The 21,880-nt window shown below is 38.4% G+C and overlaps 3 protein-coding genes across 5 annotated transcripts in view; 2 read left to right on the top strand and 1 right to left on the bottom strand.

Annotated features, from left to right (window-relative positions):
• Positions 1-1,058: 1,058 nt before the first annotated feature.
• LOC112461941 (tetratricopeptide repeat protein 21B-like) lies at positions 1,059-6,204 on the top strand. The gene is made up of 9 exons (XM_025027400.1): positions 1,059-2,210; positions 2,333-2,587; positions 2,712-3,433; positions 3,568-3,884; positions 4,083-4,417; positions 4,587-4,794; positions 4,868-5,181; positions 5,335-5,728; positions 5,833-6,204. Exons 1-9 carry the CDS (start codon positions 1,059-1,061, stop codon positions 6,069-6,071), a joined length of 3,936 nt encoding a protein of 1,311 aa, XP_024883168.1. The 3' UTR covers positions 6,072-6,204.
• On the bottom strand, positions 6,096-19,701 carry LOC112461942 (proton-associated sugar transporter A). 3 transcript variants are annotated; one of them, XM_025027401.1, is made up of 14 exons: positions 19,576-19,701; positions 17,846-18,023; positions 15,346-15,716; positions 14,703-15,021; positions 13,963-14,076; positions 12,503-13,125; positions 11,900-12,430; positions 11,372-11,718; positions 10,435-10,697; positions 9,633-9,890; positions 9,181-9,431; positions 8,988-9,107; positions 7,957-8,346; positions 6,096-6,986 (listed from the first exon to the last, which is right to left on the bottom strand). In XM_025027401.1, exons 8-14 carry the CDS (start codon positions 11,569-11,571, stop codon positions 6,591-6,593), a joined length of 1,878 nt encoding a protein of 625 aa, XP_024883169.1. In that variant the 5' UTR covers positions 11,572-11,718; positions 11,900-12,430; positions 12,503-13,125; positions 13,963-14,076; positions 14,703-15,021; positions 15,346-15,716; positions 17,846-18,023; positions 19,576-19,701; the 3' UTR covers positions 6,096-6,590. The 3 variants fall into 3 exon arrangements, with proteins under 3 accessions (XP_024883169.1, XP_024883170.1, XP_024883171.1); XM_025027402.1 differs by having other exon boundaries at positions 17,927-18,023; XM_025027403.1 differs by lacking the exons at positions 15,346-15,716; positions 17,846-18,023; positions 19,576-19,701 and having other exon boundaries at positions 14,703-15,030.
• Positions 19,702-19,819: 118 nt separating this feature from the next.
• Positions 19,820-21,880, top strand: part of LOC112461944 (synaptic vesicle glycoprotein 2C-like) — an 8,244-nt gene continuing 6,183 nt past the window's right edge. The window contains exons 1-4 of the mRNA XM_025027404.1: positions 19,820-20,200; positions 20,429-20,485; positions 21,041-21,202; positions 21,294-21,456. Coding sequence (XP_024883172.1) covers positions 20,197-20,200; positions 20,429-20,485; positions 21,041-21,202; positions 21,294-21,456 — 386 coding nt within the window. The 5' untranslated portion in view covers positions 19,820-20,196. The remainder of the gene's footprint in view (positions 20,201-20,428; positions 20,486-21,040; positions 21,203-21,293; positions 21,457-21,880) is intronic.

Genomic DNA, 21,880 nt, shown 5'->3' with positions numbered 1-21,880 from the left:
AAGGTATATGTATATAAGCAATATTTTTAAAGGCCGTCCTGCTTGTACCGAATGTCATTGCGATTAAATGCATTTTGGACTTTGGATTTTCTTAGTTATAAATTAAATATTGGTTATTATTTTAAGTTTTAACTAACATCCGTTAGAAACAGATCAACCTATAGAGGCCCTCCCCGTCAATTCCGATTGACGGTCCTCTTTTCTTTAGAATATGTTTTTTACAATTTTATCATTTAGGTATTTTATTTTCTTTAGAATTTGTTTTACAATATGTACGTACAACATTATAAAAGAGTTACACATACAAAATTGAAAATATAATATACAATATACAATAATATACAACAAAATTTCATACAATATTCCTTATGATAAAATTATACATGTAACATTCGGTACAATCACGGTTTTATTGTACCGTGGGTACAATAAAACGAAATTATCACAATGTAAAACATGTGAATTTAGGCATATGTAAGATATAAATATTAAACTGATCCTCAACCAATTACAATCGAGAATATATTTATATCTTATATGTATCGATAAATATTAACTTATTTTATATATTATATATTAATATATTTATATTTTATATATAAATATCTAATAGCCCTCTCTCCCTCTCTCACTTTTTCTCTTTTCGACAATGCTGACATCATCATTTTGGTCGCGTCTGTGCTGCATCTGCAAACTGCAAATGTATACATCATATACTATTATTATATTGCATTTGTAGAATTGTAGATGTAGCACGGACGCGCACCAAAATGATGTTTTATCGATAGTGTCGGCTAAATGAACGTGGCTACGTAGTACCAATTTCGAAAATGGATGTACTGGCGGTAGTGTACAGGAGCTAACAGCTGACAGGAGCTTTCGACACTCGACTGACTGACTGACTCGACAGTCCCTGAGAACAGTCCCACGAAACGAAAAAGACCGGGATGGCCTCTCTCAGGTTTCTCTCTGGTCTTATTCTTCAATTGTAAAATTTAGGATATTTTATTTCAGGATAGATTACAAAACTCAATAGACCAGATATAAGACAGATAAGAATGGATGAAACGGAGCACATAGCTTTGATCGAGTGGTACTGTCGACAGCACTATTATAATGGCATGCTAGCTCATGTTAAGCAGGCGCGCGACGTTTATCCGAACAGCGAGCGACTGAGGCTCCTGCTCTGTCTGGCGTATATTCTCGTTGGCAAGAGCCACGAGGCCATCAAGGAGAGTTCCAACTTGCTGAACTATGTGGATGTCACGCTGCCAGCATTGCTCGTGCAAAACGTTGCTCTGGTTGATGGCGATGTGGAAAGGAGCACCGTGACACAGATAGAGAACAGGATCCGAGACGAGCGCAGAAAAGCATCCTGTATCGCATTGTGTCTAGCAGCATCCGTGTTACTCCTTTCTCGTCGAGCGGACAAGGCGAAGGAATATGTGGATAGAGCATGCAAATTGAAGCCCACGAATATCAATGTATTACTTGTTAAGGGATGGCTGGAGCTCAGTTTGAGATCAGGCACAGATGCTCCGGAGGCAGGGAACCCTTTTAATTTGGTTTTGAAGGAAGAGCCGAGGAATCTGAACGCGTTATTAGGCTCCGCAGAGATGAAACAACACGCCGGGGACTATCCAGGAGCCATCATGATACTGAACTCCTTGATCGTGCGCTATCCCAAGCAATCGTTTCCGTTGATAGAAAAAATGAAGTGCTTACTGGCAGCGAAGGATTGGGAACAAGTGCTGGAGTTGGTGAATCGTGTGCTCTCGATCGAGTCGAACAACTTAGACGCCATCAAGGCGAGCTCGGTGGTGGCTTTGTGCAGAGACGGCAATTCCAGTGAAGGTTTACCGCAATTACAGCTGTTTCTGCGTAACTTGCTGCTTGCTGAACCGAAGAACGTGTTCCTGCTGATTGAAAACTTGCGACTGTTCTCCAGTATCGCGTTCCAGGACCATGGAATTTTGTTGGAGTTAGCGCGGACAGCCGAGAAGATGCTGCAAGCGACATCGTCGAGCAGCACGGAGCTAATGGCAGAACTGGGTGACTTATATGTCGCGCTGGGCAATGTTAAGGACGCTGAGCGCTGGTACAAGAACACCATCCGCGCAGATCCATCCTCTTTCGCGGCACTGTTGGGACTAGCACGCTGCCAGTTGATACAGGGGTCTGCGGAGGATCTGGAGCAAGCACGGCAACAAGTAAATGAATGAATGCACTAAAAAAATGCATATACTTTTTTAGAGACTAATCTCTAGATGTGTCGATTGACGTGATTGATTGAGTATATAGTATAGAAGTTTATCTTGCGTATATTCCATAGGTGGAGATCATGATGGAGATACAGCCACACTCGACAAACGTGCAGCTGCTGTTCATGTCCGCAAAGATCACTTCTAACGAAAATAGCGTTAAGGCACTCGGTTACCTGGATTCGGCGGCGAATGTCTTGTTAAGAAGCTGCGAGGGTCTTTCTTATGGCTACGAGTATCTTAGCGAGCTTAAACCGGATTTATGCCTTGAAATTGCGAAGCAACGACTGATGTATTCTTTGAACAAGTCCCCGATGAGTGACGAGGTAACTATCGTCTTTAAAGAAGTCAATAAAAGCGAATATACTTTACTAATTTTATTTATTATTATTACTGGATTGTGAGTAAAAAATTGTATCAACCTTGTTTAATTCTGTTCTGCTTTTTAAGGTGGGTAGCGCAATAGAGAAGGAACCGAGCGTCCGCTTGTTAGAACAGCTTGTGGAAGCCTGTCCGGGTTCCAGCGTAGCTTTATTGCTGCTCAGTAAGGCCAGAATGCAAAGCGGCGACTATGAGGGCGCATTAGTTTTGCTCAGGAGATTGTTAGACTCGGTTGAACCGTCCAATGCACAGGCTCACCTCACAATGGCTCAGATTCTGGCGTATCAGGGCATGTATCAGCTAGCCTCGCAGAGCCTGGAAGTTGGCCTGAGCTACAACTTCAAGATCCGAGACGAGCCAGTCTATCATCTAATCGTCGGCATGGTGCAACGAGAGGCCGGCGATCTGCAGAACTGCGTTAAGAGCTGCCAGACAGCCATGTCGCTGGCAGGATTGACTGGCAGCGCCAACAGAAAATCCGATATGACCACATCGGACCGAGCGACGTTGTATCTAGAGCTGATTGCGGCATACAGTAAGGCAAGACGGTTTGCGGAGGCACTGGCGCTTGTCGATGAGGCGAAAGCAAATCTTGCCGGCACCGCTGAACTTGGAAGAATCACCATCGGCACTGCTGAGATTTATTTGGACATAGGAGAACTGGAGAACGCTGTCAGCTGCTTACGGAATATTCGTCCAGGACAACCGTATTACTTACAGGCACACACTAGATTGGCTGAGATCAATTTGAACTACAGGAAAGACCGTCAGGCATTCGCGAAGTGTTTCAGGTACAAAGAATTTAATCTTCATTATCTATTTGACATTATTTTGTTAACTAGTTTTTAAATTTATTGAACATGTTATGTATATGGGACCTAGGATGAAATATTATTATTAAATATCGCCGACATTTGCCTTTCAGAGAATTGGTGGAACATTGTCCTGGACCGAGAACGTACAGCATGCTGGGTAATGCTTACATGTCTATACAAGAGCCTGAGAGAGCAATAGAAGCGTACGAGCGAGCGCTTTCGCAGAATCCGATTAACAAAGTGGAAATTGCAAACGAAATGGGTAAAGCACTCGTCAAAGCACATCAATATGCAAAGGCGATCAGTTATTACAAGGATATAGTGAAACAGGACAATTGCGCTGCTTTAAAATTAGATCTGGCCAAATTGTATATGAAGATGAAACAGTATGACAAGGCGGAAACCACTTTGGTGCAAGAGCTGCAAGGTAATTTTGCCCATTAAAATTAATATTATTATTTTATGTAAAATTAATATTTTATATGAAATGAATATCTACTATATACAAAATTAATAATATTTATAATAATGCTAAATATATTGACCAATCATCTACCTATATTTTTAGTCATAATAATATACTAGATTAAATTCATATCTATTTTTTTATTTTTCTTATATTTAGATAAGAGAGGCGAGTCCGATATCCTGAGCTTGGAGATGCGAGGACAAGAATTGCTGTTACTCGCCAAGGTGCGCGAGAAATCGGGCAACATCAGGGGCGCATTAGCGACTTTAAAGGAAGCCAAGGAGAATCAACACAGGTACATCCAACGTCTCGCTGTTTCGCCGGACGTCGCGGATCAGAGACACATGCTGGCGAATATCTGTCTGACAATGGCTGATTACGCGTCGACTTTACGCAATTATGACGAAGCCATTATATATTATAAGGAGGCATTGGCTCACAAGCCAACAGACGTAAATGCCCTACTTTCCTTGGCGAAGCTGTATATGCAGGTGAATAATATATACGGAATCATTAAATTTTTAAATCCCGAGACTAAAAATCTTGATTTCTAATGGAAATATTAATAGAAGAACCAATGGAATAAAAGTTTCGCGTCGATTTATTAAATGATTACCGAGATTTTCCATACTAATATAAATCTGAATATGTATTTATCAGATGAACAATTTAGACCGGTGCGCGCATAATTGTTCCATCTTGTTGAACGCCGATCCCAACAACGAGGCTGCATCCGTGATGATGGCGGATCTCGCGTTCCGGAAGGTAGATTTCGAGACTGCGGCATTCCACTTTCGACAGTTGTTGGTACGCCAACCCACCTATTGGACTGCCCTAGCGAGATTGATAGAAGTGTCGCGTAGAACAGGTTTCGCATTTGTCAATTTTTTTACTCTCGTTTGAGATATTTTGATAAGGAATTGATGTAATTTGTGTCGTAGGTGCTATGGACGATCTCGACGAGTGGTTGCAACGCGCGCAGGTCGCGATGGGTAGCGGCAACGTCGAAGCTGGCTTCTACTACTGCGCCGGATTGCTGGATTGGCGGACGGGCAAATTGAACTCCGCTCTTCGCAATTTCAACTTTGCACGACGCGATCCAGAATGGGGCCAACAGGCGATCTACAATATGATCGAAATCTGTCTGGATCCGGACGACGACACCACTCTATCGAACGAGGCCTTCAACGACGAGGACGACGATTATCAGGATTCGAGGACGATGGCTTTGAGGACGGCTTACCGACTGCTTCAGGTACATACATTTAATATCAATGTCGTCTTGCAAATCAATTTGATCCAACTTTTTTCTTGTTTGTATCCACCAAAAGCATAAGAAATTTTTATTAAAATATTTTTGATTAGTCTAATTATAGTAATTATTTAAATAAAAGATATATTATTGTAGGAATTGAATCCCAAGGGCAGCCCTCACGAGGAATTAACCCATAAGCTGCTCAGCAACTTTTTCTTATTGGCCACCAAGCAGAAGTCTAACATCGAGAAAGCCCTGCAGGACTGTACTGCGTTGGCTAATCAGGAGACCTTGAGGGATCATGTAGGACCCGCTCTCGGGATGGCCACCGCACACATCTTGCTAAAGCAAACGCCGCGCGCTCGGAATCACTTGAAGCGCGTTAGCAAGAATGTTTGGACGTTCGAGGACGCTGAATACTTGGAGCGTTGCTGGTTGTTGCTGGCAGACATCTACGTGCAATCCAGCAAGTACGAGTTGGCGAACGAGTTGCTGAAACGAGTGCTGCAGCACAACGCTACCTGCGTGCGGGCTCACGAGCTGTCGGGTTAGATTACAATTTAAAATTACAGACTAATTAATACATAAAAGTCGCATTTTAATTTTAATTGCAGAATTCTATTGCAAATTATTGTTCATCTTGACTTTTAGGCTACATCGCCGAGAAGGATCAGAATTATCGCGACGCAGCGGCGAGATACGCTCAGGCCTGGAAATGCGGCGGCAAAACAAAGCTGTCGGTCGGCTACAAGCTGGGTTACTGTTGCCTGAAGGCGAAAGCCTACGCTGACGCGATCGAAGCATGTAACGAAGTGCTGAAGCAGAGTACGGATTATCCGAGGATCAGGAAAGATATCTTGGAGAAATGTATCAATAATCTTCGCACATGAAACATCCGAATTTGTTCAGCTTGAATATCGATTGTTTACTTGTTACTACACATTGTACACACATCCGTCCTCCTTCACTATTGATGTAGATATGTAATAGTTTAGAGTGAATAAATATTTAGATATTACTTAATCAATGTAGTATATTTCTGAAACATTTAGCAGTTTGTAATGGTTTGTAATATTAATCAAATTAATATTAACCAGTTTATTTGTTAGTAAAATATACGTTAAGACGATAACATCAAAGTTGCGAAACGGACGAAACGATCACTAAAATTGACGATTATTGGTTAACGATTAACATAATGATTAATTGGCCATGGTTATCTTACAAATCTATTCTTAGACTCCAGTTTAACACATTAGTTTACTATTATCCGCAACTAATGGAACGTTTTGTATCTTTAAATGTAACGATTATTCTAGTTTCTTCTGCGAAGTTAACTTATAGACAATTATCGAGACGTTATAATTTATCATAACAACTTAAAATTCTGCTTGATCGACGAGCGAGATTTACAGGTCCAGGTACATAATACGCGTGGCCGAAGCCGCGCCGCACAGTGCCAGAATACTGGCGACGTAAATCACTGCTGCGGTAGTGCCCGTGAAGCTAACGATCGTGCCTAAGCAGCAGGATAGCAGGAACTGCGCGAGGAATACCATAGAAGAGACGATGGCGACATCGGTCCCTAGACCGCGCACAAAGCCGCCGGAAACCGCATTGCCCTCGGTTGTCAGGGCGAATGTCGAGGACGCATGATAGTGTGCTATAAGTAGATAGGGCATGGTAAATAGCGTAGAATACATGACGCCAGCGGCCCACGAGAAGATGATGACGCCGACCGGATGCTTTGTTAGGGCCATTAGGAGCATGCCGACGCTGTAGAAGAGTAGCCCGTAGATGTAAACCTGGATGTGCATAAAAATATTCAAAGATGTAAACGTGAATGAAATATTTCGAAGATATTGTTTCTATTTTAGACATTCTTTCTCGATCATAGCGTGATTAATTACCTATGTATAATTGCAATTTAAAAACTTATAACTTTATATTTATTAAATGATGTAAGACTTTCCATATGATAGATTGTCGGCTATATCAAGACATCCAGAGAACGTTTACAGTGTTACAATAGATATACTCAAGTACATGTCATATAGATACCGAAACATTGTATATCAAAGTTCTATCGGACAGTGTTCTGCTAGAAAGTGCTTATATTGCTTGCAAAGTATTATTTCTATTATTATTAGTCTTATAAATATTCGTAAACATTCTCTGGAAGAATCTTAAGTTTCCCGGGGCCCTCCCACTAACGCACGCGAGGACAACCGTGGAGTTTTAGCCGGTAAGAATTCGGCACTTCCCCCGTCTTTTCCAGAAGGCGGGGGGGGGTCTTCCCCCTCTTGAGGGGGCTACTGGGTAGTGCATGGGTAAACCGGGCTCGCCCGGGATCCCAGTAGTCGAAGATTTCTCCACGTTAAAAAAAAAAATATTTGCAAACATACTTTAAGAAATATAAATGTAAAAATATCAATCTTAACTTAATATGAAATTGTAGAGAACCAAGGATTTTTTATGTCGAATTGAATTGAATCGAATTTAATTTCCTTTTCCGAATTTGAATCGCAAATCGAATCGACAAAATTTTATTCGAATCGAAGCGAATTAAATGAAATAAAATCAAATCGTTGAAATATAATTTTTAATTAACAATATAATTCGATATTATTAGATTAAATTTTAAAACGTAGAGTCGTAGGTAATATCATCAATTATAGAAATCATAGAATCATAGAATTTCGATTCGTATTCGAATAGTTCGCACATCTCTAATTATTTGATATTAGTATTTCTTAAACGTAATAAAGCTCTTACTTTACGCGCTCGGAAACGCTGGATCAGCCGCTCGATGATCAACGAGTAGCACGAGCAGGATAACGAGTACATGGACATGCCCCAGCATCCGAATCGCACGCCCTCCTCGTAGAGTTCCCGCTCGTCGGTGTCGGCGGGTGCCCGCGGATTCCCGCCGAATACCGCCTCGCCCACGAAATCCGTGAAGTACAGGGAGTAGCATACATGCGCCATCCAGCAGAAAAGATTCGTCAGGCACACCTGGCGAAGACTACGCGGCATGTAAACGATGGACAGCAGGTACTCCTTCAGGGTCGCCTTGTGGTTCGCTTCGCTCTCGATATCGTCGAAGCCGTAATTGACGTGGCTGCCTTCGGAAATAGGTTCCTCGGAATGGTCAGAGAGTTGCGTCTGAAAGCGGACGGAGGGTGAATTCCTTAATTGATAATTTTGACACTAGCGTCTATCAACAATCTTTTTCTATCAAGAAATTGATACATGTTTCCACTAGTTTCTCAATCGCAGATAAAGATCAGACAGTTAAACAGTTTTTCACTTCAGTCAAATCATGAAAAATTGTAAATAAAATGAGAACGCTAAGCTGAAAAGTGTCATTGGATTAAATATCGGGACAATACCGGCCCTATTAAAAACATTTTTATATTTTCTCAGAAATTTTCTAAATATTTCTCATGTTTTAGTAGATTTATGGAAAATTAAAAAAAAATATGTAAAATTTTTCAGATACCTACTTTCAGAAACAAGTGGATGAGGATTTTCGGAATGTTTCAGTATCTATATGTATGAAAATTTCTGCGAAAATGCATGGATTTTCTCATATTTATTCAAATTTCTACAACGATGTGTTGGCAGGAAAAATCTGAAATATTTGTTATTATTTTATTTGAGTTTCTAAAAAAACATTTCAATTTGAAATGTTTATAAAAAAAATCTAAAAATTTTGAAAGTTTTAAAATTTTCATAGAAATTCTGACTAATAATATAAAAAATTCCGAGACATTTTTCCATCAGGGTAACATTTTCGAGCTTACTTCCGTTTGCAAGGAATCCGTCTCATGCTCAGTATTAAGCGCACCGTACGTTTTCGACTCGTCAGGGATAATCTTATCGCGTTCGTCTTGCTTCTCTGTCCCTTGGACTTCTTCCAGAGCCTAAACGCAAAAAGAATTGTATTAAGTGATAAATAAAAATGACAGTAACATTATATATAGAAGCCACGTTCACCTTCGGCTCGTTCATTTGCCGGTACTGATCTCGCTCAAGTAATTGGAGAGGAATCTCCTTGAAGCTGGTAATGGTACATATGACACAGACGATGAAGATGATCGTGATGAGAGTGAAGGTCGCGTGCACATGTCCGCCCAGCATAATACCGAGCGATGTGGCGTCCCAATTGATGCCGCCTAAACCGTAGCCCATAAAGCCCCCCAAGCCTGCCATTATGGTGAACGTGCTTAAGCCTTTGGCATGGTCCTCTGTGAATATTTCAGACGTTAATCAAAGAGAAAAATCGCTTGTAGAGTTTATTAAAATTGTATATAATTATCTCTCTCTCTCGCTTGGTTTTTTTTACCTACAATATTCGTGTTCGTATTTAAAAAGATTAAATTGTATTTTAATTTGTCGATTCGAACGGGATTTATGTCGAATCCTGGAAAACACATATGGATGCTTACCAGGTACAGTGACATCAAGGAGATACGCCCTCGCTGGGCTCTGACAGGCGTCGGCGTCGAAGTCAAGCAACACCGTGCCGAGAATAGTGAAGAAGATGCCCCAGGAGTGCGAAGAAGCCCTTTCAACAGATTCGAGCGTTACCTCCTCGGGTAACTTCGCCGTTGTGCGATGTCCGAGCGGGATAGTCTCGTTCGTGCGGAACGGCATGTCGCCGAACAGGTAGCCAACGTGCTCGCCATTCGGTACCAAGATGAGTCCTGTAAAGGTGCAAAAATTCGCTTGTTGATGCTGAGATATACGTCACAAGAACATTTAAAACGTCTTAAGATAAGAACGGCAAATACGGTAAATAATTTAAAAAAAGCGAAAAATCTCTGGTGGAAAGAATTTTTCATAATCATCAGAATTTCTATGAAAATTTCAAGACTCAAAATTTGACTCAGAATTTTTACACGAATTAGAATACTTTCCAGAAAAATTTAGACAAAATAATAATAAAATATTTCAGATCTTTCCCGTCAACATTTTTGTAGAAATTTGAATAAGTATGAGAAAAATGGAAAATTCACGCAGTTTATCAGAAATTTTCATACAATATTGAAATATCCCGAAAATCTTCATTCAATTATTTCTGAAAGTATCTGAGAAATTTTACATATTTTTCAGAATTTTTTGTAAGTCCAAAATATGAGAAGTTTTTAGAAAATTTCTGAAGAAAATATGAGAATTTTTTTCACCACAGGGACATCTCCGAAATAAAATAAATAAAATGAAGAAAATATAAAAAAGTCCACGGCTTGCCTATTAAAACTCCGAGCGCTAACAGGAGGATGAAGGGTCGCCTCCTGCCGTACTTGAGTCTACAGCGATCGCTCATACTGCCGAGAATGGGTGTCACGAAGAAGCCTACGAGGGGGCTCAGCGCCCACACCAGGGTCATGTGCTGGTGATCGACGCCGATCTTCAGGAGCGTCGGCGAGACGAAAGCGGTCTCCGCCGCGTACGAGAACTCGATTCCCATTACGGCCGCCGATACCCTCACCAGTTCGGCGCGGGTCTTCTTCCTGAGATTATTAGGAAAAACAAATAGAGAAAAAGAAAACTGATACAACATATCTAGCATATAATATTACACTGTTAAATATTAAAGAATGAAATTTAAACCAGTATCTTGAGTCAAATATTTTATTTGTAATTACCATGTGTGTCGAAATTTATTATTTTAACTCTATTGATCTAGTTAAATTAACATTGTTTTAGTTAAATTTACGATATTAAGTAGGAGCAGTGGTGACCTATAAGAGTGGTTACAAATAACTCAAATTGAGTATAATTTGACACTATGAATTTAACTGTATAATATATATATTTCTATTAAATGTAACATAACATAGTTTGCAGGAGTTAATTTATGGGATAAAATCTCGGAATCGAACCTGGGACCCCATCAAATACGAGTCGATCTTTCACACGGAGCAACTCACTACATCTCATGTATAATGTTATTTTAAATATTCCCAGATAGCAGAGTGGCGTCAAGTGGCGTAATAGTGCAGTCAAAGTGACGGATTGTTGTCGTTAGAGACGTCACTTTGACGGCATTATAACGTCATTTGACGCACTCTGCTATCTGGGTTTATATTACATAATTATATTATGCATCTATACAAGAACAAAGGGATTAGTTCGACAGTACATTGATATACGTTAAGAGCTAATTGAATGTGAAATTCTTTACCTGTAGATGTGAGAATAGTCGTCCAAAGTGCGCTCTAATTTAGGCGGCCCCCGTAGATGATGCCTTAACCCTTCCAAGCCTTGATCCAGATTCAGACTGTTTTTCCATTCTTTCCACACGCTCCATCGTTCCCTGATGGCGTCGCGAACACCGTGAATCCTACCCATGAGTCCCTCATACTCGTGCAATTTGTCCACCATGATCAATCCCTTATCTCGCGCGACACAGGGTAAGCGATATAACGGTGGGGCACTCGAGTGTGTGGAGAAGTGTCATTGTTCAAAAAGGTGTCACTGGGCGAACCGCAATTTCCATATTTTTTTCTCGCGGACTATTATAAGTGTCAACTGTAAAAAAAATATTGTTATTAATCACACAAATATCTCTCTTAAAGATAATTTCAAGAAGAAACATAGATACTTTTATAAAAAATTCCATTTTAGTTTCTCATTTATTTCAACAAGTAGGAAATAAATCAGCTTTGTAAAAGAAATAAAAATGTAATCTTAATCTTTTTTATTGACTAACCATGATTTTATTTTATATCTGTCATAATGCGCGAGACAGATTGATCTTTTCGAATTAGGAAACTCCGCGTTGCATTATTCGTTGCGTTACATCATCAATTAAATATGAGCAACCCAAGCAACAAGAGATGGCACAAAGAACTCTCGATCTCAATCATCGTTGGCGGAATTTTGGCAGAAATACGAGTCGGTTTACGAGTCGACTGGACCACATCGCGAGCCGCGCGAGAAAACGCGGACGCGGACGGACGACTGACGACTGATCGCTGCAAGCTCGCCGCGGGAGCAAGCACGAAAGCTCGAGAAACGCCCGCGCAATCTCAGGAGAGGCACTCGCGAGACTCGCTTGATTCTCGATTCACTGAAATGAGTTTTCCGCGTATCGTTCAGAGGGTAGCTCGTTACTCCTGAAATCTCGTTGCTCCTAGTCAATGTGCCAAGACAGATCACTTCAATTTCAAAAACGACAAGTCGATGAAATTCACAGACTGACGTGAAAATCTGCGATTTCGAGTCACCTTGCGAAATCGATCTGTTTGGAAAAAAAAAAGATTACTTTATAATTATTGTAAAAATATCAAAAATACTGAAACAATCTTCTTACAATTGAATGAGGGAAAGATTTTTCGCCATCAGTACCGCGCAGTTCGAGCGATCATTTTGTTTCTACGAGTAAATCTGGGAGATCCGTCGGACTTTGCCGTTGTATTTTTCTTCATGGTAACGGCGGGAGGTTTACGCGATGTTCAATAAGGGGTGGAACAATCTCTCTCTCTCTCTCTCTCCCGGCATGGCACATGCAATCCGATTACCGCGTATAGCGGTAAATGCGTCTCGGCAAATCGAGCAAACACGAAGGTCTATTCATTTCGTCTCTCTCCGTCTTCTTCTTGCGCTCCATCTCACCCTCGTTAAATAAATAAATTACGGGGAAAAACGACGGTACGAAATGAGGAAATAAATGAGTTTTATGGGGACAACAAAGTGTGTATAGATCGATTATCGTTTATCGGCCTAATACGTAACTTTGACCAAGGCCATTCACGCAACGGAAGCTCCGCGCGTTGTAGGTCTTCGTGGCCGCTGATGTTCCGCGCTCGATATATCCCAGGCGAAGCTTTAACAGTGTCAACCTCCTAAATTCTCTTTAGAATATCGAACGCCGCTGTAAAATTAAATCCTTGGGCATCCGGGAGGCTCTCAAATCCTTTCTTTATCCTTACACATCTGCAAAAAAAAAAATCTTAAGAATATACGAACTAACGCGATTTTAATCTTACTTTTTCAGAGTAATTTATCTTGAATAGCTTCTTCTTCTCTAATTGAGATCGTGCTAAAAGCAAAATGTCTTTTGCAAAATGGAAATGATGTCATGCTAACGCTCAGTGAATAGGGATTATAAAAATAGCTTGAAAACGAGATGATATATATAAGGAGATTTCGCTCTTTTCATTGCTTTGAATTTTATTCTTGGACTTTCGAAGTTTCCCCTGCGCGGTCTAAAATAATCCAGGTTTTCCGTCCTCGGAAGTAATACACTTCGAGGGATGTGAGTTTATTTCTCCGAAGGACGGAGCGAAGCCGATTGAAACCCAGCCTCACCCGGCCTTTTAAAAGAAACGCGGACGAATGCGGCAGGATACAATTCCCTCGCAGGAAATTACGTCCGCGAGTCCGCGCGTCAGTGGAGCGCTTCATTAACACGCGGTGCTATTTTCCACGCGCTTTTAAACCGCGGGGGATCAATATTCATTGTCGTCACCGTTGATATCGTCGATGTTGTTAAATGCTCGAGGGGACGCATTATCACCGATATGGGTTTCCAAGGGATAGGTATCGATACAAGATTTCGTATCACGACCGGAAATACGGAGAGTCAAGGCCGCGACGAGATCCGGAGATCGGAACGTCGTCGGACGGTTCCAATAAGGGAGTCTGATCAAGATCCGATGAGGGTCCGGCGAGATAAACCGCATCCAGATAGATAGAGAGTGTGCGTATTAGTGGTGCGTATAGGATTTGGCGGACGTCAATAGAGTCGCAATTAATAGTTTTCGCTCGTACCTTACTTGTTCTAATTAAGGCATCCCGAGTGTCCCGGTACGCGCCAATCGCTTCCGCAGGGCCGGCGCGAGAGATCAGATCGGATATTTTCAAGGAGTCACTCATCATTCATCACTGAAAATAATGGTTAAGATATATTTATCTCTATATAATTTATTAAGAACAAAAATAATCGGATCCGCACTATATTTATTAATTTATTAAAAAGAGAGAAAGTAATATAATTGTATGTTAATTAATTAAATTAATTTTCATTAAATAAATTATATTTAATTATACCAGATAGCGTTGCAAAAAGCAACTATTATTCTAGTCATAAGAAGAATGAAAACGAAACTATAGTTCCAAGAACATTCTTACTAATCTCTCAGAGCAATCTTTTAGTTAAACCAATTAAGTCTTATTAACTCTCTTTATTTTGAAAGATCGCAATTCTTATGCTTTTGCAATTTTTCGTCGCAAATGCTATTAGTTAGAGATATCGATTTATTAAAGGTTTTATTTCTTTTTTATTCTACTTTCATTAATGTAGGTTGTACAACACAAATGTATAGCTTTTTTATTTGAAATTACATTGTATATAATTTTTAAATAATATATTAGATTGTGCATCTCTCTTAGAAAGTTAGCTTTTATCATCAGCTTCTTACAATTTCTATTGCAAAAAAGTTTTTCAATTCTCCTGTAAAGCTCAGATCGTTATATAGCTTCGCCCAAAGCTTTAAAGCAGATAAACGAACCTTCTTCACTATCTTCTATCTTGATATTTAACGATACAATGCGGTTAATTCATGCGTTTCTCATCGAGTCTATCGTGGCGCTAAAGAATCTACTGTCGACCCTGCGCATTCCTTTTGCCATTGGCCCATATTCGTCTAAATATCGCGCCGTACCCGAGGCAGTTAGGGTCGCGGCCACCGAAAGTGGTGAATGGCGAGGCCGCTGTCACCCATGAAAAAACGTCGCGCCTCTTCGTCGATGTATCTCGTCCCGATTCCAAAAAGCTTCCGCAGCATCTCAAGGCCGACGACTTCCACGTGTGCCCCTTCAGCATCATCTCTTTGAGGAGGGTGAGAAATGTATCTGTTCATGTTTCTCTTCACTTTTATATTTTGTCATATAAAATTTGTATAAAAACGGTATAGTTATATATTTAATCACAAGCATAAATTTGAAAAATAAGTCACCGTTTTGTCGGACTGTACAATTTCACAATGACAGCAGGATAACAATAAGAATTCTTTAAAATTTTGCTCGCAAATAAGATAAAAATCGCTAGGAATGTCCCCGGGATAGTACCAAAGTTATTTATATCAATATCTTGTGATATCAAAGATATCCAGAAGATCAACGCCGAAGAAAATACCTACGACAATGACTTACCAAATGAATTGATAATCCGAGAAGCACAGAAATCCTTTCGACGATAGCGATCGATATAAAACTAATCCTCTTTAATCCTCGGGGCAACAATCGAATGGTCTCTCGAATCTCCCTTTCTTGTCGAAGTCAACGATCTCGGTACACTGCGTAAAACACTCGGTAAATTGCGATTACACTTTGTGTTTTTCCGGCATTACATCATTCCACAATTTGTAAACGACAGAATTAACCGATCGCTCCCAAATAAAGGAGCGTGTTATCGACTTTTTTGTGGGCGATTAAATCTGGACATCGCAGATCAGACGATCGTAATCTCTCTCGACATCCATCTACGTTGATAACAAATATATCTCGAATGACACTTTAAATACCTATAAATATAATCATTATATTAGACGTTTTAAAGTGTATGTAAATATAGACATTTGTTCAACATAATGTTGTTTTTAAAATAAAATATACGCATACATGTGTATCTCTCCAGAAGATTATAATTTAGAACGGATAAATAGAGCTAAAGTAAATTACGAACTTGAATTTTAAAGGTCAAAGCGATATTAAAAGAATGCTATAAGGGACAAGAAGTAAAAAGTAATCTTTTGAAGAACGCAAAATTTAAATGTGTTATTTTATTTTAAATGGATTGGATTATGGTTTAATGAACTATTATATATTCTATTTTAAATGAAATTTAGATTGCGTAAGATCTTATTGAAATATTTTTAAGAACTTTAACGATTTGTTGAAAATATTAAAAGACGTATATTCCAACTCAGATCGTATTTCTTATCTAAATAGCTTTGGAAGGAAAAATATAATTTACATAATAAGTCGATACATATATGTCGTTTATTTTTGGACTTTGTACTCGCGATCGCAATCGAAAGCCGTGCACGTGTCTGTCAACGAGTCAGTAACGCGTTTGTCAACATCGAATCAATCGATTCTTTTTAATCGGGATAAAATACTTTACTACTCTCATACAATAAATGATTCAGACACCCGCAAAAGGCTTCCCTAGATATTTCAGCAGCCTCGATTATAAATTAAGTCCGACAAAGATGAATATTTCATGTTTCGTCCGATAAAGATGAGAATTTCACGTTTTTATAGAAAATTTTATAAAGATATAAATTTTAACATCAGTTCCAATAAAGTTTTAATTATTTAATAATGAGATATCAGAAAAAATTCTATATTAAATAAAGTACATTTTATTAGTTTTATGTATTAAATATTTAAATGTTTTTCGCCTTAAAAATAATTTATATTATATAATTAATATTATTTTTCCACGTCAAAATATTTTCTTATTATCTAATTGTATTAAAATGCAATCTAATAATAATAGTTAATTAAAAATTATATTTCAACGATTCGATTCATTTCGATTTAGATAAAATTTCGTCGATTTGATTCGATTCAAATTCGATTCGAAAAAGAAAATAAAATTCAATTAAAAAATTAAAAAAATCTAATTTTTGTATATCTTTATGGTGTTGGTACAATCCGAAACAAAGAGATGATTAATTTTTTTCAAGTTTAAAGTAGTATTTGACTCCGATTAGATTTGTCCGTAAAAATCTTTCCGCCGATTTGATTTCGCGACTATTTACGTATGTAAAATTCTTTTCCGTTCAGGTGTGTGTGGACGCGTTATCGTTTTATATATAAATAGCACGTTGCACGTTGAACTGATCTTGTCACGCAATCGCTGGCGCCTTCGCTTTCGGAAATGCGGAATTGCCCACAATTATTTTGTACTTGCGAGATGAGCGACGATGACGAATCGCCGTTTTTGTATATATTCTTATCACATGGAAAATTCCAAGAAAACATGGGATCAATCGCGTAGATAATAAATAGGCACCGGTAAGCACCGTCTTTGTCACTTCCCTATTGGCCCTCGGCGATCGCCAGATAATGCCGTTCGTAGTGGAGGTTTTATTTGTCAAGAGAGAAGCGCGACAGACAAATAATACGTAAGAAATGGGGGGAAAGTGGCATCTTTTACACGTGCTACCGTTTTATGACCTTTTAACGTCGCACTGGCGTTTTTACGAGTAAGCCGTTGGCGGGTTCACGTTCCTCGAACATGATACTCCGAATATCTCGGAGCTGTATGTTATGATTAAGGTATCTCAGGTTGATGCAAAAGGTCTGGCATATTTGTCAAGTAAAATCGAAAACAAATTTACAGTGAAGCAAAATTGCCGTCGCGAGCTCTTCTTCATTTAGACAGAAATTTTTCAATTATTTTGTGGTATTTTATTTAAATTTACCGAAATAAAGTTTGAAGGAGTAATTCATCTGCTTTACTTGTAAAGCTCTAACAATTCTACAGTATAATATCAAATTGTTTTTATAAATGTAAGAAACGCGAATGTTGTTTTGCACAATCAATAGTATGATTTATATTCTGCACAATAATTTTATAAAATTGTTAAGATTTTGACAATAATCTTTTATTATCAATTTATTACAAATTGTATAAAATTACCTAACAATTTCGAGGCATTCTATATATCTTTTTCTCAGCTATATCGAACGTTCGCGTTATTGTTTCCGAACTCAGACTCACGTGACGGTTTCTTATATCCCAATACGAGATATGACATCTTTGACATCACAAACCTTTCTGCATGACGCATCTCAATGAATGTGCATCTTGTTAATACCTGAAATCGGGAAATCGTTATCTTCTGTATTTAAGCGCGAGGAATCACTCAGATTCACGTGAATGATAGATCTCTTAATTAGTCTTAATACGGTAATAAAGTATTGCTGAGATGTTACATAGAAAGTCAGACCCGTGAAAAACGTATGAATATATAAAAATGAATAGATTGGCGATTGTTGATAGATAAATTAAGAAGGTAATTTATAAAATGTATGGATAATGAATAGATTTATGATTGTCGATGAATCAAGAAAATAATAAAAAGAATGTATAAAGCTAAAAAAAGGTTACCCGGCCAGTGAAACAATATATTTTACATTTTAACAATTAACAGTTCTAAAAAAATTGCCTTACAAAGTGATGAGCAAGGACAATCGAAAATAACGAATTAAAAATGAATAAATAATTTATTGCGTGTTGAACGTCGAAAATATTCGCCGCAGCGAATACGCAGCTTTATTCACGTGATTGATAAATAATATATTCATAATTCACATGCAATAATAAATTAATATGACGGGTGACTTTAGGTAATATATGTTTGATGCTGCAGATCTCTTATCTCTTATCATCTTATGACTGAAACTCGAACAAATTAATGACGTAATAAAATATTGCCCGCATGACACAATTTCACGAAGGGACGTTATCTTGTGAAATTGCGACGAAATAATAACGATCAAACAAGCAAAAAGTGCTTGTCAACTTCCGCGTGCTCGGATCGTAAATTATGTGTTTGTGAGTTTACGTCATAAATATAGCAATCATTTTGCATTAGGCGTACACGTTTATTATGCATCCAGAAATTATCGCCAAAAATTAACGAACAAATTTTAATCGAAAAACCATGCAAAATACTGATAAATATATTTTATTAATAATAATTAAAAAAAGATCAATACGTTATGTGATAAAAAATCTATGAAAATATAACTTGGATTTTTATTTACCTCCTTCGGCTTAATTCTTTGTTGCACAAATTTTTCTGTTTAATATTTTGAATGTTAATATATGGAGGTTTTTGGGGTTGCTAATTGTAAATTAAAATTTAATAAATCAAAATGGCGGATATATGTCAGCCAAGTTAAAAGGAAAATTATAAAATTTTATACATAAAAGTTTTTTAGGTTTTTGATTTTATATCTACAGTCAAAATATGAAAATACAAAGCAAAGTGTCAAGTTTCAATTTTAATAAAATTTTACATACACATAGGTGAGGTAAATAGATGAGTTTAGAAATTATCAGTGATATAGCGGAAAAATTAATTACATACATTTATGTTATTCTTGTATGAATACAAGTCTTAGAAACGTATAACGATACGATAAATACATAAAGCAATTATATGAGATAAAACACAGGAAAGCTGCGAAAAGTAGGTGTTCCCATATAGGGACATTATGCAACAAAGGGTTAAGGATAGAATAATCGAACACAGTTATTAAAAATGTGGCCATTAGTAAGTAACAGTTTACGTTAAATTTATATTTAATTATATTTAATGTATAAATTAGTTTCTTTTTTTTTAATTGCAGAATGTTTCTTACCACACTTACTAGTTGACCCGTGTCGACTTATCTTCTCCTTTTCTTTAGATTGTTCAAATCATCATAAAGCCGTCTTTTATATGCCTTTAAATCCCTTACTTTCTTTCCACGCGGATTTTCTTATTTTGGGAAAATCCGAAGGCTCCTCAGCCCCTCTTCTCGCGGAGGCGGATATGATATCTTATCTCACAAATCAGTCAAGGTGCGCGAAGCAATCCATGGTCCATAATCATTCGTCCGATCGCGACCGCGCGAAGAAGCGGCTGCTCGCCGACCGTCCGGGTTTCTTTTCGCAGAGAGACGGAAACTTCGCGAAGAGAGGAACTTCTCGCAGAGTTCTTCTGACTGACTACTGATCTTGCTGTCCGCCGATCGACGTCACTTACCTAGGGGCGGTAGTCCAACATCAGGGGTGGAATTCACGGTAGCGACGCCGACAGGATACCACCTTGGCTGTTCACCGTTCACCAATGAACGTGGGGCGTCGCCCTTGTCAAGTAAAACATCGCGGCAACTGCAGCAGCAGCACCAGAAAGCGACGGCACTGCGACGGCACGTCCACGAAGGAGAACTTCCGACGCGCGAGCACCTGCAGAACGTCCAGCGATTTAAGCGGCGATCATGGGTAAGTTCCACCTCGAGATGTTTGACTATTTCATTAATGATTAATTATTATTATCATGAATAATCATTATCCGTATTTTGTGTTCAGTTATTTTAAGGTTTTTCTGTGAAAATTTTTATATCTCGCAATCGTATTTTCTAACAATTTCTATTTCAAATTTAATAAAAAATGTAAAAATGATTTAGTTGAAAGGTGTTATTCACTTTTTTTTTATTCTTCTTGTTATAGGACTCGACTTCCTGGCAGACGGAGGTGCCGACTTCGAGCATGCAATCACCGTAACAGGTAAGGAGAATTCTGTGAAAAAATTAAATATCTAATGCCTATTAACCCTAGAATCCATGAGAGGGGTCGATTTCGACCCCAGGCAAACTTTAAAAAAAGAGGTTTTTGCTGATTTTCTGCATTTTTCGGTCTTTAAATGTCTTTTTTCACTAACTAAACTTGAGTAAAATTAAATTTACCGTATACCATTCTCTTCGTTATTAAAAAACGAAGAAATTCATGTAGGTTTAAAGGCCCTTTATTTCTGTAGGACCGGTTTTACGATCAAATAAAGCGTGGGGTCGATATTGCCCCCAGTCATGGATTAGAAGGTCAAAAAAATGATACATGGATTCTAGGGTTAATCATGCAATTTTACCACAGTTTGAGACATTTCATAAAATTTTACGACAATTTATGAGCGTTATCGAAATCTAAAAAAAAGAATCTAAAGACATCAGAACTTTTGCGGGATCGATCATCTCGCGCAAGATGATCCTTAATATTGATTACAATTCTCCATCAAATCCATCAAATTTTCAAATCATGGATCTTATCAAATCCAATGTGCGTTAGGTTTTGGAAGGTTCCATTACATGCTGCTGGCCGTCTGCGGCCTGATTTATATGGACACGGCGATTGGCGTGACGATACTTTCGTTCGTACTTCCGGCGGCGCAATGCGACCTGGAGATGGACTCTACCGCGAAGGGTTGGCTGACCGCTTCTCCGATGCTAGGTCGGTGTTTGTCTCGTCTCTCGTTTCGTCGGCGCCAGCCTTTATTTATCGAAGAACATCGTTTAGATTGATATGTGAGATACTTTTGCAGGTATGTTGATTGGATCGTACATATGGGGATGCCTGGCTGACACAAAGGGTAGGAAAATCGTTTTGATAGCTACGCTGCTGATGGACGGCGTCGTGGGCATCGTGTCTTCGTTTGTTCAGTACTTCTGGGTGTTCCTGATCTTCCGGTTCTTCAACGGCTTTGCGTGAGTATGGATAGGATAGACTCTCTGCTAAAAATGAAGTCAATTTTTCGTTAACGAAAATGTCGAGAATAAACATTTAAATCAGAATTTTCTAATTAATAGGGGACTTATTGTTAGCCAATAGAATTAGAACACTGTTAAAATAAAGTCCACTTGAAATTATCTAAGAAATGTGTTGGGCATCTATTTTTATTCCCCTGAAATCCTATAATTGTTTGGAAACGTTTGTACCTCGAAACTAGAAATTAAAATGCTTATTATAGCTCGCCTCATTTTCGTTAAATTGACTTTGCTCTTATTGAAAAATCTGTCATTCAAATAAAAATGGAGAATCAATCATTAAGATTATTATCATGCACATATAGAATAATATGTAGAAAGTTCTGTATACATGATATAATATAATATAATATAATATAATATA

The sequence above is a fragment of the Temnothorax curvispinosus genome, unplaced genomic scaffold, assembly GCF_003070985.1.
Source record: "Temnothorax curvispinosus isolate PA1 unplaced genomic scaffold, ASM307098v1 QBEX01011890.1, whole genome shotgun sequence".
NCBI classification, from domain to species: domain Eukaryota; kingdom Metazoa; phylum Arthropoda; class Insecta; order Hymenoptera; family Formicidae; genus Temnothorax; species Temnothorax curvispinosus.
This window is presented reverse-complemented; position numbering and strand designations above follow the sequence as displayed.

Coding starts and splice junctions, on each gene's coding strand:
- LOC112461942 (XM_025027401.1), bottom strand. CDS start 11,571: ATGGTGGACAAATTGCACGAGTATGAGGGACTCATGGGTAGGATTCAC. Junction 9,891..10,434: donor AGCGCTCGGAGTTTTAATAG/GCAAGCCGTGGA, acceptor GCACCTTTACAG/GACTCATCTTGGTACCGAAT. Junction 6,987..7,956: donor AGCGTTTCCGAGCGCGTAAA/GTAAGAGCTTTA, acceptor ATGCACATCCAG/GTTTACATCTACGGGCTACT.
- LOC112461941 (XM_025027400.1), top strand. CDS start 1,059: ATGGATGAAACGGAGCACATAGCTTTGATCGAGTGGTACTGTCGACAG. Junction 2,588..2,711: donor AGTCCCCGATGAGTGACGAG/GTAACTATCGTC, acceptor CTGCTTTTTAAG/GTGGGTAGCGCAATAGAGAA. Junction 4,795..4,867: donor AGAAGTGTCGCGTAGAACAG/GTTTCGCATTTG, acceptor TTTGTGTCGTAG/GTGCTATGGACGATCTCGAC.